The 15,513-nt window shown below is 40.8% G+C and overlaps 1 protein-coding gene across 1 annotated transcript in view; it reads left to right on the top strand.

The window, feature by feature from the left end:
* The first annotated feature begins 6,091 nt into the window (after positions 1-6,091).
* PLPPR5 (phospholipid phosphatase related 5) overlaps positions 6,092-15,513 on the top strand; it is a 44,894-nt gene continuing 35,472 nt past the window's right edge. Inside the window, exon 1 of the mRNA XM_005482053.4 lies at positions 6,092-6,537. Within this exon, the coding sequence (XP_005482110.1) occupies positions 6,307-6,537 (231 nt within the window). The 5' untranslated portion in view covers positions 6,092-6,306. The remainder of the gene's footprint in view (positions 6,538-15,513) is intronic.

The raw sequence follows: 15,513 nt of genomic DNA, 5'->3' as shown, positions 1-15,513 counted from the left end.
GATTGTGTCATTCATGGCAGAACCCCAGGGCTTACAAATGCTTTGTGTCTTTGTAGCTGACTTTTGTCACTTGGGTTTTCCGCTTTCTTGAGTTTTCTGGCTTTGCTGCATCCTCATGAACTAGAAAGAAAGGGCATTTTTCAGAGGCACGTGTGTGAAAACATGAATGTAACATGAATGTCTTGTGAATGGCTTGGTGTCAAATGAAATGTAAGACACACATTTCTTGGATCTCCATGGATCATGAATGTGGAGGGGGGATACAGGAGGGTACCAAAGAGCAGGTCTGATGAATATGATGAACTGGACTAAAGTATTTTTAATATTTAAATTTTTAAAAGTAATCTAAGAAAATAATTAGCACTATATCTAGTTTTCTTCAACAATTACCTGGATACTGTTTGTAATTCTGTTTGGTAAATTCTGTGGGCTGGGGTTTTTTTTCCCTTTTCTCCATTGAACCACTGCCTATATATCCTGAACTTGCTCTTTTTATGCTTTTGATTGTAATTTTATGAAGTAATGGATAATGTCCAGCTCAGGAATGGGATTTCAGGTGTAATGCTAATGAGAAATGTCTGGTATAATTTGTAAGAACATAAGTCCTATGGCACAACTGTGTGTGAGCTTACCAGGCAGAAACAGAGGAAGTGTGGGACTCCTGCCAGCATGAGCTGCATACATTAAACTACAACCAGAGCTGGAAGCATTCTGTGACTTTGGTGCATAATTTATTATATTAGTCCATTTGTCCTTCCCTTCTGAAAGAAAGCCAATATGTGGGTTAATTTAATCTTACATCCAGCCTTGTGCTTGAAAGTGAGATCTTGTATACCTTCCCTGTCCAGGATACAACTGCTAGGGGCCAAGCTGGGGTAAGAAAAGAGGGAACTCTGCAAGTTTTACTCTGTAACTGCCACTGGGGAATCATCAGACATGAAAGGAAGACCTCACAGTTCCATGCAGAGTCCCATGCCAAAGTGACAGTCTAATTTCTGTACACACTTTCGGATGGTTTTACGGCTCCCCTCCTTAGTATTGCAAAATATTTTATTCTTCAGTCCTGGAATTAGCAAAAGATAGTGATAGCAAGAATGCAAAGCTAAAAATTAGTCATAATTTTGTTAAAGTGTGGAAGTTAAAAATGAGAGGGTGGGTTCATCCAGGTACCAACCAGCAACGCTGGCCACTAAAACAGCCTGTGAGTAGATAAGCACCGATTCATCGCACAAGTTTTCCTGCAAATGAACAAGGTCTCCTTCAGTTAAAACAGAAGTTCATCTCCATCTCCCTGCTAACTTCAGCTGTTGTTCATAGATCCTTGAGCAATGTCTATATTGTCTGTAAAAACACTGGGGACTTCTAGGGTTCATTTCCCATAGGCACTTAAACTGGGGGTGAGAGCATAAGGTACCCCAAAAAGGTCTTGAGCTCACCATTTCCTTCCTTCACAGTTCAGATTTTCAGCTTGATGAGAGCTTTAAACTGACAACATAGAACCTTGAGGAGTGGGCAAACAATTACTTTCAGTGTATCCCCCTTAATGGCAGTACGGATCCTTAGTCAATAAATTATCTTAATTATGCTGACTACTTATAATAAAAATGTACAAAGGAGAAGGCAAACTACAGTGCAGAAAACTGTCATATTCAAATGAGTGAAATTAATTCAGTAATATATAAAGAGAGTTTTTGAACTGGTCTGTAGAACCTTCAGGCATTGTTCAAATGTCTGAACTAATTTTAGTTTATGTACAAAACCAGCTGTACTAATACATACGAGTGTCCTACACAGGGTAGGTCTGTGTGATTTTTCTTTTTCCCCACTTGAATACTGCATCATGAATAGGCTAGTGCTATGTCAAATACTGTGCAGTAATCTGCTATGTCAATCTTTCAAGGGATCATTGATTACCTTGGGAGGTGGCTTTTTTCATTACAAGAAATGACAAGAATTCTGGGTGAATGAGATGAGGTAGCTTATTTACATATTCTGAGGCTAGTCATATGATTTTTATTGAGCCAATTATGCCAAAAATTGCCAAGTTTACAGTCAGTTTGTATAGCATTGCAGTTACCAAAAATGTGTCTATCAATGAAAATAAATGTGTAGCTGTGGTTGTAATTTTCTGAGTGGTAGGCTTTTTCCTAAATTTATCTTAGGAAAGATTAAACAATTATTATTTGAGCTTTCAAGTACCAGTGATTTATTTCCTTTCACACTGTGAAATGAAAAATTTTGTGTGTGGTTTTTTATTATAAATAGTGGTAGATATGCTAACACAGGCTTTAATTCTGAGAATGTACAGGCCTTAGGTACATGGTGTCCCACTGGTATCCCAAGACTCAGTTATAACCTATGAAGAACTATACTTCTTAATTTGAATACAGAAAACAGTTTAAAAAAGATTAATTATATTACTGATGTAAATACTGACTAGGCAACTAATGCGCCGTGACTGCTGCTCATTATATCAAACTCAATCATTTCATTGCTGTCTTGTCCTCCTCCTCATTTGTTTCATCTCCATCTGCTCACTCTCTCATATTACTTGCACTGCATCATACCCAAGCTTACTGGGCAAAATGTTGTCTTCTATGAAAAATATGGTCCAGTTCTACAAAATACTGCACTATAAATACAATAGTAATGCTTATGCTGCTACTAATTTGACCATTTTTCTTCCTGTTTGAGTCTTGGAAAGTACAATTCCTATTTTGGAGCTAGTTTATCTATGTGTCAGTGAAAGTTAAGAGTAGAATTGATGACATCTCACTACAGCTCTTTAAAAGAAGGGTGCTAGTCTAAGCTAGTCATCAAAGCTCATGTCATTACTCTTACAAGTGCTATCATAAGAGGCTGGTATTTCTTAGGATGCAATGAATGACATTTTCAGAAGATGATTCATATTGCCCTAATGTAGTAGAGCTTAGTCACATAATGGAGTTGTCTCTGTAAACTGTATGCTAAGACCATAGGAAAAACTTAAATTTTGTGCCTTACTTGCTTGAATCAAACTGGAAGTGTTCTGGGCGAGCCCCCATTTCTGATTCTGGGATGATGCTGCTCCAGCTGCTAGGAAATTTTTTTATCTTGCATTATCATGGTCCTACAAGTATAAATTTTAGCAGTAAATGTCCTGGGTTTTAGGACTTAGATCACAGTTTATCATTAAACAATTTACTGTATCAATTAAAATGTCCTTTTAGTTGTCTCTTAAAAATATCTGTAGAGATTTTTTTTGTTCATTCTGTCTTTTCCCTACTGCTGTGCCATCAACACAGATGCAATATTCCTCTCAGAAAGGGCTGGGTTAGTGTTTCAGTGTAGCAGTGTGGAGATCTAACTGTGAAAGTCATAGGGCTTCAAGCGTCTGACACTCTGATAAAGCATGAAAGAAGTAAACAGGAAAGATAAGATAAAAATAGTGGGATGATTTGATATCAATTCTTATTTTCCTTCCTGTTGAAAAGGCTTTGTTGGGTTGGCTCTGTTTCTTTACTGCCATTTGCCAGAGCAATGTTTTATAACTAGAAAATACAATAAGCAGCGATGATGTAAGCACATGAAAGGTTAGTGAATTTGGTTTGGAATTGGAAACACCTCTTTGTAATAAAGGTCATGATTTCAAAATATTGCAAACTAGTGTGTCTAAGGTTTCTCTTGGTCTGCTTCGCTCTACATTGTGTCTAATGTAGAGCCGAGCTAAAAATTCACTTAAAACTAGGTAGCAAATGAAAAGAACAAGATAAACCTATGAGGAACATCAGGGGAACTCTTGCTCTGAAATCAGTGGCACTATTCCCAAGGAAGTTAATTTCCAAACAAGTCTGTCAGTTACCTGAGTTTCAGCTGACAATTTCATGTATGAATAGCCTTCTGAAACAAAAATTGTGGGTTCTGGGCTTTTCTCTGCCATTCTTCTGTCATGCATATCACTGTGGTTGCAGACTATATTTAGCTGGTTGCATTAGTCACTGGGGATTGTGTTCTTATGCTTCTATATGTTTGATTTAATATATGTTTGCATATTCAACTCTGCAGGCAATAAACATCATGTTCATTATAATAAAAAGGTATCTCTGCTTATTCTGGATCAGCTAACTGTGGTACATTGGTACATTTATAAACAGAAGTGTATAAATGGTTTGTGATAACAAAATGCAGGACTATTTTATCAGCTGCTTTCTGGAAAAAGATTGATTTTCCTCCATGCAAAAATTTGAAAGATATATGCCACCAGCATTTCTATGGAACATGCACTCAAACAGAACTAAAGAGCTGAGTCTTGTGCTCACTGCAGTCCAACTGTTGACTTTTGTCTTTGGATCAGGCCATACATCCTAAAATGAGGGTGTCTCTATGCAATTTCTGGGATTACAATTTTTATGTGTATGGTGATGTGTATTAGACAGTGCTAATGAAATGGGGAAAATAGAATTTGTGCTAGGCAGAATTCACCACAAGATGTCTCATGTCTCACTACAGATTTTTCACAAAGGTAGGGAGCTATCCAGCTAAGTCTGGTGAGTGCAGTGCGAATTACATGATTTAGATTCTTCTGGAGAGTGTGTTAAAAGCACATAAAAATAGACTGGATGTGGAATCCAGACGTGATGAGTGTGTTCTTCAAGGGCTGATTAAAAATAAATGCACAGAGACTAACATCACTGAATATTGAAAAAATTCTCAAGAAAGGGAGGAAAAGGAACAGTTAAAGCCAAAGTACAGCACTAGAAGGATGATTAGTCATTATAAAACAGGGTGATCTCACCTCATTTGTTAATTTTTACCACCTTTACTATGTAAGATAAGTGGACTCTATGGCTGAAGTGTCCATTAAGAGTGTTTTTCACCCCTGTAACATTTGGGGTGGAGTGTGTGCCTTTAAGGAGCTGTTTTATCTGCTGGCTCTGGGGATCCAGACTAGAGCCCACACATGCGTGATTCTGTACAAGCCTTGGGCACAGCTGTCTATTCTTGTGTGTATTGCTGTATATGTATTTTTAAATAGAACTCTTTTGTGTTCCTATGTGTATGACTTCTCTCAGCACTGGTGCAGACTCTCCTCTTACTTTAGGATGTTACTTGAGTGAGGATAGATTCAAGGCCAGCTACCAATTTTCTTTATAGCTGTTAAAGAAAAGCTTTAAGTGTTAATTGTTTTCATAGCTATCCATATACAAAAGACTACTTCAGTTCCCAGTTTTGGAAGGACTGGGGGGTCAGGGTGGGTAGTTGTGGGACTGTAGGGAACTTCTACTGGGGCCAGAAATGAGCCAGAGCACAAGTTGATTGTATAAGTCAAATGTATTTCACATATCTGATCACCCAAACAAGTAGATATGCTCAGGATAAATGCTATATGTTGACAAGTTTTTTAATATAAATAAATACACTAAACTTATTATGTTGGGTGTATGTTAAGGAATCTAATTTTAAACTTTATTATGGAGTCTTTTGTTAACATGCAACTACAATGTATCTCCAAAACTGCTGCCATGAAACTGCCTGGCAAGCCATAGAGCAAAAGTGAAGAATGATTTTCTTGTAAAATCACAGAATAACACAAGAATACATGGAGGTGTTTAAGGAAAGACTGGATGTGGGAGTTAGTGCCATGGTTTAGTTGACATGGTGGTGTTAGTTGGATTCAATGATCTCAGAGGTCCTTCCTAACCTGAGGCTGTGCTTCTGTGATTCCATGTTGAGATCTTTCCCACCCCGGCCAATAGTGGCGATCGGTGTGCGTGCCCGAGCCCGTCCGAGCTGTGGCTCTTGGCACTGCCGGGGCCGGGCCGGGCCGGGCCGGGCCGGGAGTGCGTGCGCCTGCGGGAGCTGCCCGTCCCTGTGCCCGCCCGTCCTACAGGTGTGCGAGTCGTCGCAGAGAGGGACCCGCGGTGGTCCCCGTCCCGCAGGAGGCGGAGGAGAAAGAGCGGAGGGTTCCCTTACTAATCCCGGCAGTACCGCGGGAGCCGTACGGGGGTCGAGCAATTCCCTTCACCGCCCGGTCCGGCGCGGCCGCTGCTCCCGGGGCGGGGCGGGGCGGGGCTGCCCCTGCCGCCGCCACGCTCCGCCCGCCCGCCGTACGAGCCGGTGCCCGCGCTGGAGCCGCTGCCGGAGCGGCGGGCCGGGCCCCCGCTGCCCTGTCGTGCTGTCCTCCTGTGCCCGGGCCGCGCTCCCCGCCGGGCTGACCGCGCTCCCGGGCGCCGCTGAGCCGCCCCCGCCCGCGGTGGATGCCGCCGGGGAGCGGGCGGAGCGCGCCGCCGGGGAGAGGGGCTGCCGCGGCCGCCGGAGCCCACGTACATGCGAGTGCCCTCTCCGCTCACCAGCATGCTTTACTTCCAGATGGTGATCATGGCAGGGACCGTGATGCTGGCTTATTACTTCGAGTACACGGACACCTTCACCGTCAACGTGCAAGGCTTCTTCTGCTACGAGGGCGCGTACCGCAAGCCCTACCCGGGCCCGGAGGACCGCAGCGCCGTGCCGCCGGTGCTCCTCTACTCGCTGACCGCAGGCGTGCCCGTGCTGGTGGTAAGCAGGGGCCGCCCGTACCGCACTCCGGTGACTTGCTGGGCTGGAGCGGGCCGGGCCGGGCGGGCCGCGGGTCCCGGCCGGAGCGGTGCCGCCGGCGGGCGGCTGCGGGCCGGGCCCGGCGGGCAGGGATCCTCCGCGCTGCCGGGACTGCGGCCCGGCCCCGGGCCCCGGCGGGCAGCGCTGCCGCCCCCAGCCCCTGCCCCACCGTGCCCACCGCGCCTCTCAAGTTTATTTTTAGCACCGGTTTATGTAACTGCAGTGCCTGTATTTCCAGCCCCGTGCGACTCCTTTTGGTAAAAAATTATCTTTTCTTTTTCGAAACGAGCGTCGCTTGCAGATAGATGGGCAACCTGAGGAAAACCCGGTTTACAGCTACCACTTACTGGTGTGTCATCCGGTACTAATTAGAAAATCCCTCTGTCAGTTTTGTTTTCTAAAAGTCGACTGGTACGTGCAAGGAGCAGGGAGCAGTTTTACTTGATTTAGTTGTCTACATATGTCACAGTTACTGATGTGTGTGCAAATGAAACCTGTGTCTCTAATTGAACATGATCTGCCGTCAATCAGTTTTAAACAGGTGTGGCTAAAAAGTGATTTATTTAATCGATTTTCTGTGGGGATCTTTTTTCGGGAAACAGCTCAGAGAAAGCTTTTTGGAAAAGCAGTGAGATGCCTTTCAAGCTGTTGAAGGTACTCTGTGTTTCAGATAACGAGGGCATTAACATCATTCAGTGATTTCTCACCATACTGAGGAGGAAAGACCTGTAGGGGAACATTTGACTATTGGGGATGGATTATATATAGACTTACCAGGTGCATGCACAGTTACACATACAGAAAACCCTTGTAAAGAGTTGATTTTAATCAACTGTAAGCATTAGAATAGTAAAAGAATGCATTAAGAAGAGGCCTTTTGAGATGGCAATTATTTTTTTATCGCAATAATTCTTTTTCAGGAAAACGTAACAAATTAGGAGTAGAAAAAGCCTCATCAGGTTAAGGCTATGGTAATCCCAGGCATAATTTCTGCTTTTGTAGCATCATGAAATCTCAGATGGTATCAAATATAAAACCTTATGGTCAGTATCAGCCTTAGTATTGAGACTTGGTTCTCTTTTTAATTGGTTTTTTTCCTCCCAAGGAATTAAATTTCTTCATTTGGCGAAGCATATTATGTAGCATTTTGGCTTTTTTGAGTTCTTTTGATTTGTGCATCAGTTATTTGACTACTTTTACCTATTTGTTGTTTTAAACCCATAAATACTGTTGAGATTCAAAAAGGGAGTTTTGCTGGTTTTTTTCTGTGATGTTTCTCTGATGTCGGTGTGTGGTGTTTGTTTTGCTTTTAATTCTATTTCTTTTGTTTACCTCAGGAAGTTATAAAGATTATGTCAGATATTCATGTTGAGCATCTCTTTTTCCTGTTATGTGTCAGCAAGATGGATTGGTAGTTTCCATTCATTTCCTGGGTGCTAGATGATTACGTCAGAGCAATCTCCATGACATTTTGGGTTGGCAGTCTTGTAATTAGCCTTGCTCAAAAGCTAATAATAGAATTTAATGATACTTAACTGTGGTTCACCTTCCAATCACCAGTCGTTTAGGCAGATGACATGCTTTGGGATGTCAGGACATGGAAAACCACATTGAAGATGCCTGTGTTTCTGTTTTAAAAAAGTATTTTCATTTTGTTTTATTAAACAAAAAATTCAGCTTCTGGGAGTCTCATGAATTCAACAGCATTGTCTAATCATTAACTTTATTAAATAGATGGATTTTTTACTTTTTGCATAGAGTTTTTTTCTGATTTGCCTTGAGCAATCCTCGTGGACTTAGTGTTTTCCCAGGATGGCATACTCAGTTGTGCAGGAGCATGTACATTGCCTTTGCTTGTTCCTTTCATTGAAAGGAGTGGTGAAAGTAAGATTTCTTCACCAAAACAACTTGTATGTTTCAAGTTGTCGTAGGTTTTAGAGATCAGATTCTCTTCTATTTCATTTGTTTCTTGCTATGGCATTTTGGACGTGCATGTTCTTTGTAATTTTGTTTCTGTAAATGAAATATAAAAATGAATCATGTAACATAGCCTTATTTTGGTCTGTAAAGTCTACATGCAGATGTAGGCTAGTGAACGAAACAGATTTCTGTGAATGCAATTTCAGGGTTTTTTTCCCACAATGAGTACTGTCCTTGAACATAGGATATTAAGTAATATAATTAATGATTTTTTAAAAAAATGCTTTTCTTTCCTGCTTGTTTGGTGTATGGGGTTAATGCTCTTTCTGGAGTTTTGAGGTAGAGCAACAGAATCTTTACCTTGGTGTTCATAGCAACTGAGGTTTTCTTAAGTGATTGGACTTGTTTAATTGGAGCCATAGAGTGCTTGCTTCAAGTTACCTTAATGTGACTCAGTGGCTCTATTGCACTGAGCTTGAATGAAGTTGCTCAAAAATCATAAAAAAAGAGTTTTTATAATGATTTTCTTTTCTCTATGCCTGCTAGTAGAAAACTAAAAAAGTAAAAGTACCAGTAGCAGGATCTGTCTTGATGAGCATCTCCTCAGCAGTGGGTCTCTGGCTGCTGTGAGGCTGTCATGTGGCTGCTCATCCCAAACCCCTGTGCCACATCGGAGTGTCGGGCCACGGGGCTGAGCTGAGTGTCTGCTCACAGGGCAGCCACAGCCATGTGCAGATAACAACCTGTGTCATCTGTCAGGGATGTTCTGTGAGAGCTGTGTTCATCCTGGAAATTTTCTGGTTAGTCTTTAAAATGCTGCTTCCTGCTCGTATGTTCCTACAGCCCTGGTGCAGCATTGCTGCCAGGCTTTCATTCCTGAGTCAGTCTGCCTCCTCAGCCCATCTGCCCCCGTGGCATCCAGGGACAGATGCAGCCGGCTGGCAAGGCACAGGTGCTTGAAGTGTGATCTGAGAACTGCAGTCCCAGGGCTGAAGCAGAGACTGCTTGCTCTACTGGAATGCTTGACTTTTTGTTGGGGTTTTGGCTTATTTGTTTGGGTTTTTTGTGTGTTGGGGTTTTCTTTGTTTCCTTGTTTTGTTGGGTTTTGTTTCTTTGTGTTGATTTTTAGTTGTTTGTTGTTGTTGAGGATTTTCTTTGGTTTTTTTGTTTGTTTTTGTGATGGCTTTTTTAAAAAAAATCTCTGTGATTCAAGTTGTCTTGGGAAAGGGAAACTGACTGAAGGAAAGAAGTTTTGTACTCTGTACTTGAGACTTACTGGATTTGTGTATCTGCAGCCTTTGGTCAAGTAATTACCATGTATTTACCAAATATTTAGTCAGCTGTGACTTGGTGGGCAGCTAGACTAGATGATTATTGTAGGTCTCTCCCAGCTGAACTATTCTATTCTAAATATCTCATAGTTTGTGTAGGATCTAGTAAGGAGTCAAAGGAGTCACTTTGGCTGTAACAAATTTATTGTCTGCTAAGATGTCTCTGTTTAAAGCCCCTGCAGCTTCAGAGTTGCCTGGAGAAGCTGTGGCAGCTGGCAGGTTCAAGGCCAGGCTGGGCGGGCTTTGAGCAGCCTGGCCTGTGGAAGCTGTCCCTGCCTGTGGTGGGTGGGCTGGAACTAGATGAGCTTTAAGATCCCCTCTGACCCAAACCATACATGGGATTCACAGGTATTGCAGCAACTGTAGGAAACTTGTAGAGAAGTCCAGCAACCTTGCTGTAGGATGAGAAGAGCTCCTCTTTTACAACTGCAGCTTAGCATGTAATAAAATATATGGTCCCTTCAAGTGTTAAAGTTTTAGTTGTTGATGTCCTAGGTCATGCTTTTAGGCACCGGTAGTGACTTGAATGAGCAGATGTGTTTGTGTAAGGAGCATTAGGCACACAAGCAGTAAAATCTTTTAAAAATGGTGGAAATTGCAATCAGAAGAGTGGAAAAGCCCTAAGTATGATATTCTGTGAGGGAAAACTCTGAGACTTGGGCAGAAGCAGTGCCCCTGTGGGGTCCCATTTTCCCCTTTGTGAATCAGATTTGGAAGAGTACTACAGGCTCTGTGCTCCTATCTTTTTACTGTCCACAGCACTAATACCCTGAAATCTCTGGTGTATTGAGGAATTCTCAATACATGTTTTGTTTTTTTTTCCTTCTTTTTTTTAATCTTAAAGTCAAATGTGAAGGTGACAGGAAATAGGTTCTTGATTTGAGTCTATTCAAATATGTAATAAGCATAAAACTGCTAGTTGAGGGCTCAGTGCTATTTAAGCCATTTCCCAATGTGCCAGTTCTTGCTCAGTGGGCTGGTTGCTTTTTTAAACTTGTTATGACAGATGTAGCTTGGGAAATCCACGTCAGTCTAATCCTTTAGCTTCCAGTAGAGATGTTTTCTAGAACGGTGAGGCTAGTGTCTCATGTTTTCAGAGTCTATAGAGTGATCAGTTCTGCATTGTTTCTTTCTGGTAGATGTTAATAATTTTGACCTCTTTAAAATACTGTGAAGTGTACTCAGGGATTCTTTTATTCCATGTGCTAATATGGATTATTTAAAATGTCAAAACTGTTTAAACAATAAATGGTATAAAATGTAATGTATTAGACCTGAGATGTATGCTGACTGCCATATAAAAGCTAGGAGGAGATACTGACATATTTTTATTAACATATGTACACAGTTCAATTATGCAAATGGTGTTTGTTTTTATTTCCAAGTAACAAATATATTATTACAATACATATCCATAAAATATACACTTCTATTTGCTTAGGTGAGTTCCTAGCATATTTGTTTCTCTGCAAACGTATTAAAGAGTAATTTGTTTTAGGATAATACTTCTAATGTCATCACTGAAAAAAATATTTGCCATTTAGACATGAAGTATTGCATTCTCTCTTTTTTTTTTTTTTTTAAGTGGACTGGAGGAATCTCTAGATTTGGCACATACCAACCAAGGAACGGATGTCAAAAGTGAGACATTCTGCCTTGAGCTTAGCTTTAGTCAGTAACTTTTTTCTTTGAGGAGGAAATTTTGAATCCTGGCAAAGGAAAGACTGTAAAGTGAAAGATGCAATACAATTGTTCTTGTATCAAATTTACTGTACCCCAATACTTCAGAAAAAACAAGATCAGTCTGTGAAAATTGAAAAAGAGAAGATACCTTTTGAAGTATCTGCACAGATTTCCTAAGTCTGCTTTCTTCTTCACTGTCTTTGCTATCTTAATAGCTCCAGGTCTGAGTAGCTGAAGAGCAGTTGAAGAATATGCAGAGACCTGAAGGAGATGCACCACTTGGTTCCAGCACATAGATCTAGGTGATGTGATTGGACATCTCCCATCTCAGTCTTCCTTTCTGAACCTGCTTGGACCTATTTTCCTTTTGACATCTGTGATTCTGTGTGCTGTGACATCAGGGACTGATCAGATTTTATCAGGCTGAGTTCTCAAAATGGTCCTGGCAGAGAAGATTTTAGTTAACCCGTAGTTCACTGAAACTGTTCTACTAGCGTGTAACTTAGTGCCATATGTGAAAAAGGGTTCTAGATTGTAATAGCTGGGACATCAAAATACTCAGTTGTCTGTTATAATATGAGGAAAAGCACAATCTAGAATTAAAGTCCTGAAAGTATTTTCTGTGAATTTGCTGTGCCTCATGCCTGAGCTGTTTCTTCATTCCTCATCTTAGTCAGTAAAAGCCACTACCTTCACAAATGGTCCTTCAACCTACTTTAGGCTGATTATTTTTTTACTTCATGGTTGGTACCAAATCACTTTGGCTTCTATGGACACCTTGATCGTATTGGAAAAAAACTAAAGCACAGTGCCATTTCACTTTTGTGAGACCCCACTGCAGCACTGCATCCAGCTCTGGGGTCCCCAGCATAAAATAATGTGGACCTGCTGGAGGGAGTCCAGGGAAGGAACACAGAGGAGATCAAGGGTCTGGAACATATTTCCTGTGAACACAGGGTGAGAGAGCTGAGGTGGTTCAGCTTGGAGAAGAGGAGGCTTTGGAAGGACCTTAGAACACCTTCCACTGTACAGAGGGGGCCTACAGGAAAGCTGCAGAGGGACTTTTTATGAGGGTTCCTAGTTGTAGGACGAGGGTTTAAAGTGAAGGACTGTGGCTTTAGAATAGATGTTAGGAAGAAATTCTTCACTTTGAGGGTGGTTTGACACTGGAACAGGTTGCCCAGGAAAACTATGGATTCTCCATCCCTAAAATTGTTCAAGGCCAGGTTGGGTGGGACTTAGAGCAACCTGGTTGAAGGATTGGGAGCCAGATGATCTTTAAGGGTTCCTTCCAACTGAGGCCATCCTATGATGCTCAGAATTGAACAGACTTTTCTCCTGGTCTGGTACTTGAAGAAGTAGTGACCTCTGTGCATCCTGAAGGAGATTAAAGTGTTATGTCATTTCTTCCAGAAAATAATCAAGGAAGCTTGATAAATAATGCAAGGATGAACAGTTGCCAGCAGCTGTGTTACAGGGCAAAAAAATCCCAAGGGTATTAGGAAGGTATTCAAGTTTTCAGTTTTATGTACAACTTCCTGAAAAAGTTAAGGAATTGCCCAGCAAGGTATGCAGTCTATCCTAGTGCTCTTTTTCTGGGAACAGTGAACTTTTATTATGATATTTGAACATCTCATGGTGCTGTTTTTGATAAGACAGTGATAGAGCAACAGCAGATTAAAGTTTTGCGTCCTGACTCATATGAATTGAGTAGACTAAGCAGCCTCTGAAATCGAATGGAAATGGTTTTGAGAAACTAATTAGCTAATCAAAGAAAATAATTCCAAGATTATTGAAATAGGTTATATATTAGAAAGCTTAAGCTTTTTAGTCTTATGTGCCTTTCTCTTGCTGGCACATTTTTCAGCTGTTAAAATGTTCCATGAATAAGGAATTGCCAGTCAACTTTGTTTGCTCTGTGATCACATTGTTCTTGCAGGGCTCATTTGGTCCCTGTCATCATAGTCCTGTTTTAACCTGTGTGCACAGCTGCAACTTCTTTCCATGATAGGTTTCTTCTTCCATTCCCACGTGTTTGTAGGAAAGATAGAAAACTTGCTGCCTTTTGTTTTGTTTTGGTTTTTGAAATATGCAAGTGCTAGGGACTTCAGGAAGCCACTTTTTTGGGAGAAGGAATGCCCTTGTCTGCAATGCAGGAGAAGTTTAAAGCTAAGGGACAGTTTATGTCATGCTCTTCCTTTGTGAATGGATAATTGCTTTGCAACTCTACTTAAGAATAAAAAAATAAATCACGCTGTTAGGTCTGCAGTAACTTTGTGTACCAGATGTCAGTATTGGCCTGTTGGGACACATAGCAAGACAAATACATGATTTGATAGTCTGATGCTGGTTTTATCTCAGCATTAAACCACTAATCCAACAGAGCTATAACCTGGAGAAACAATTAAAAATTCAGAACCACTGTGTGTTTTCTTGGGAATTCTTCTTTATCTGCCTGTCTTCCTGTTGTGCTGTGATGGCTTACATGAGTGGTGCCTGCAGAAGTTATGTTTGTACTTGCAGTGGAATGTATTTCTGCTGTGCTTAGTATGCATGTGATTTACAAACACTAACAATATCGAGGCCATATGCTTCATCCTTTGATGGGTTCTCTGGAAGTAAAGTGGCAAGCAGATGTGAACAAGGCAGGCAGGCTTCTGTTTGCAACAGCTGAATGCCTGCTTGTCCTACAAATGATGCACTTATGTTTAAGTGAGAAGTTGTTAATCCAACTAATCCTGAGCGATTAAGGAGTTTGTATCATTGTTTATAATCTAAAATAGGAGGCTTGAAGTAATAATCAGTTTTTCAGCTAAACAATTCTTGCTCACTGTACATCATGCAGGATTGAGGAGATGGGTGTCCATATGATACATAATAAATTACAGCCAAAGTGGAATTGTAAGTAGCTTTAGCTGTGTTTTTCAGCCTTAAAAGCAGAGTGATGTTTAAAAAGCTTTATATGCTCTTGTAGCCTCTCTCAGATACACTGAAGTGCATGATGGCCCAGCTTTCATCATGCATGGTTTTTTATTTAGCAGACATGTGGTAACCTCACAGATTGCAAGTAAAAAGTCTAGCTGAAGTGGATATACCATATCTCTGGCGCTCAAAAAGTTGTACATGAGACATACTGGTCTAAGGAGGAGTATCTATTGAAAACAAAGTCCTTTGTATTTGCACATAGTGCAGTGACCATGGTGTTGGACAGTGACTAGGAAAGCAGTTCTAGCACTTGCTATCTCTAGTGGGCAAACTGCCTTTACTAAGAGCGCTTCTATTTACCTGTGGATCAGAATATGTTTATTTTCTATGTAAAATGCCAACAAACCTGCAGTAGAAAAATGACTGTATGTATTAAGGCTTTTTAAAATCTATTAGTGTAAAAAAACTCTCAGTACTGATTCAAAACTGACTGTTAATTTTGGATTCCACTTCCTGGGGTATGAAGCAGCATAAAAAACCTTCCTGATTATACAATATGAAAACTCGGGTCGTGCATTCCACTTCTGCTTGCCAGTCTGGACAACTTATTATCTATAGTTCTGTGTGAATTGTGTAAATGTGTCTTAAATATCCATTGCCTGATTGCTATACATTGTATATTTGTATGGAAATTTCATTAACCATATGCACTTGCTAATGTGCAGCCAATTATAAACGTAGTATAGCTATGTTTTAAAAATATTATTTTTCTTTCACTGCTGTTATTTCTTCTTGCCTCTCATCTATGTCAGTTAAAGAGTATGTATGAAGGCAGAGTTTTTAGTTTTCTAAATAATAATTAAGAAAAAAGCAGCTACCAAGAACAGAAATCAGCCTGACAATATTCTGCTATCCAGATATTTTTTCTTTCTCTATAAAGCATATTGAAATACCTGTTGTTTTCGGTTGGTAGGTTTTGTGCTGTCTCTGAAAAGGATTTGTCATACATTTTATTTTTTATTGTTCTGATTTTGTGTAATATTTTGGGGATTTCTTCAATCAGTGTATAGTGAAGGCT

This window comes from Zonotrichia albicollis, chromosome 8, assembly GCF_047830755.1.
Source record: "Zonotrichia albicollis isolate bZonAlb1 chromosome 8, bZonAlb1.hap1, whole genome shotgun sequence".
NCBI lineage: Eukaryota > Metazoa > Chordata > Aves > Passeriformes > Passerellidae > Zonotrichia > Zonotrichia albicollis.
This window is presented reverse-complemented; position numbering and strand designations above follow the sequence as displayed.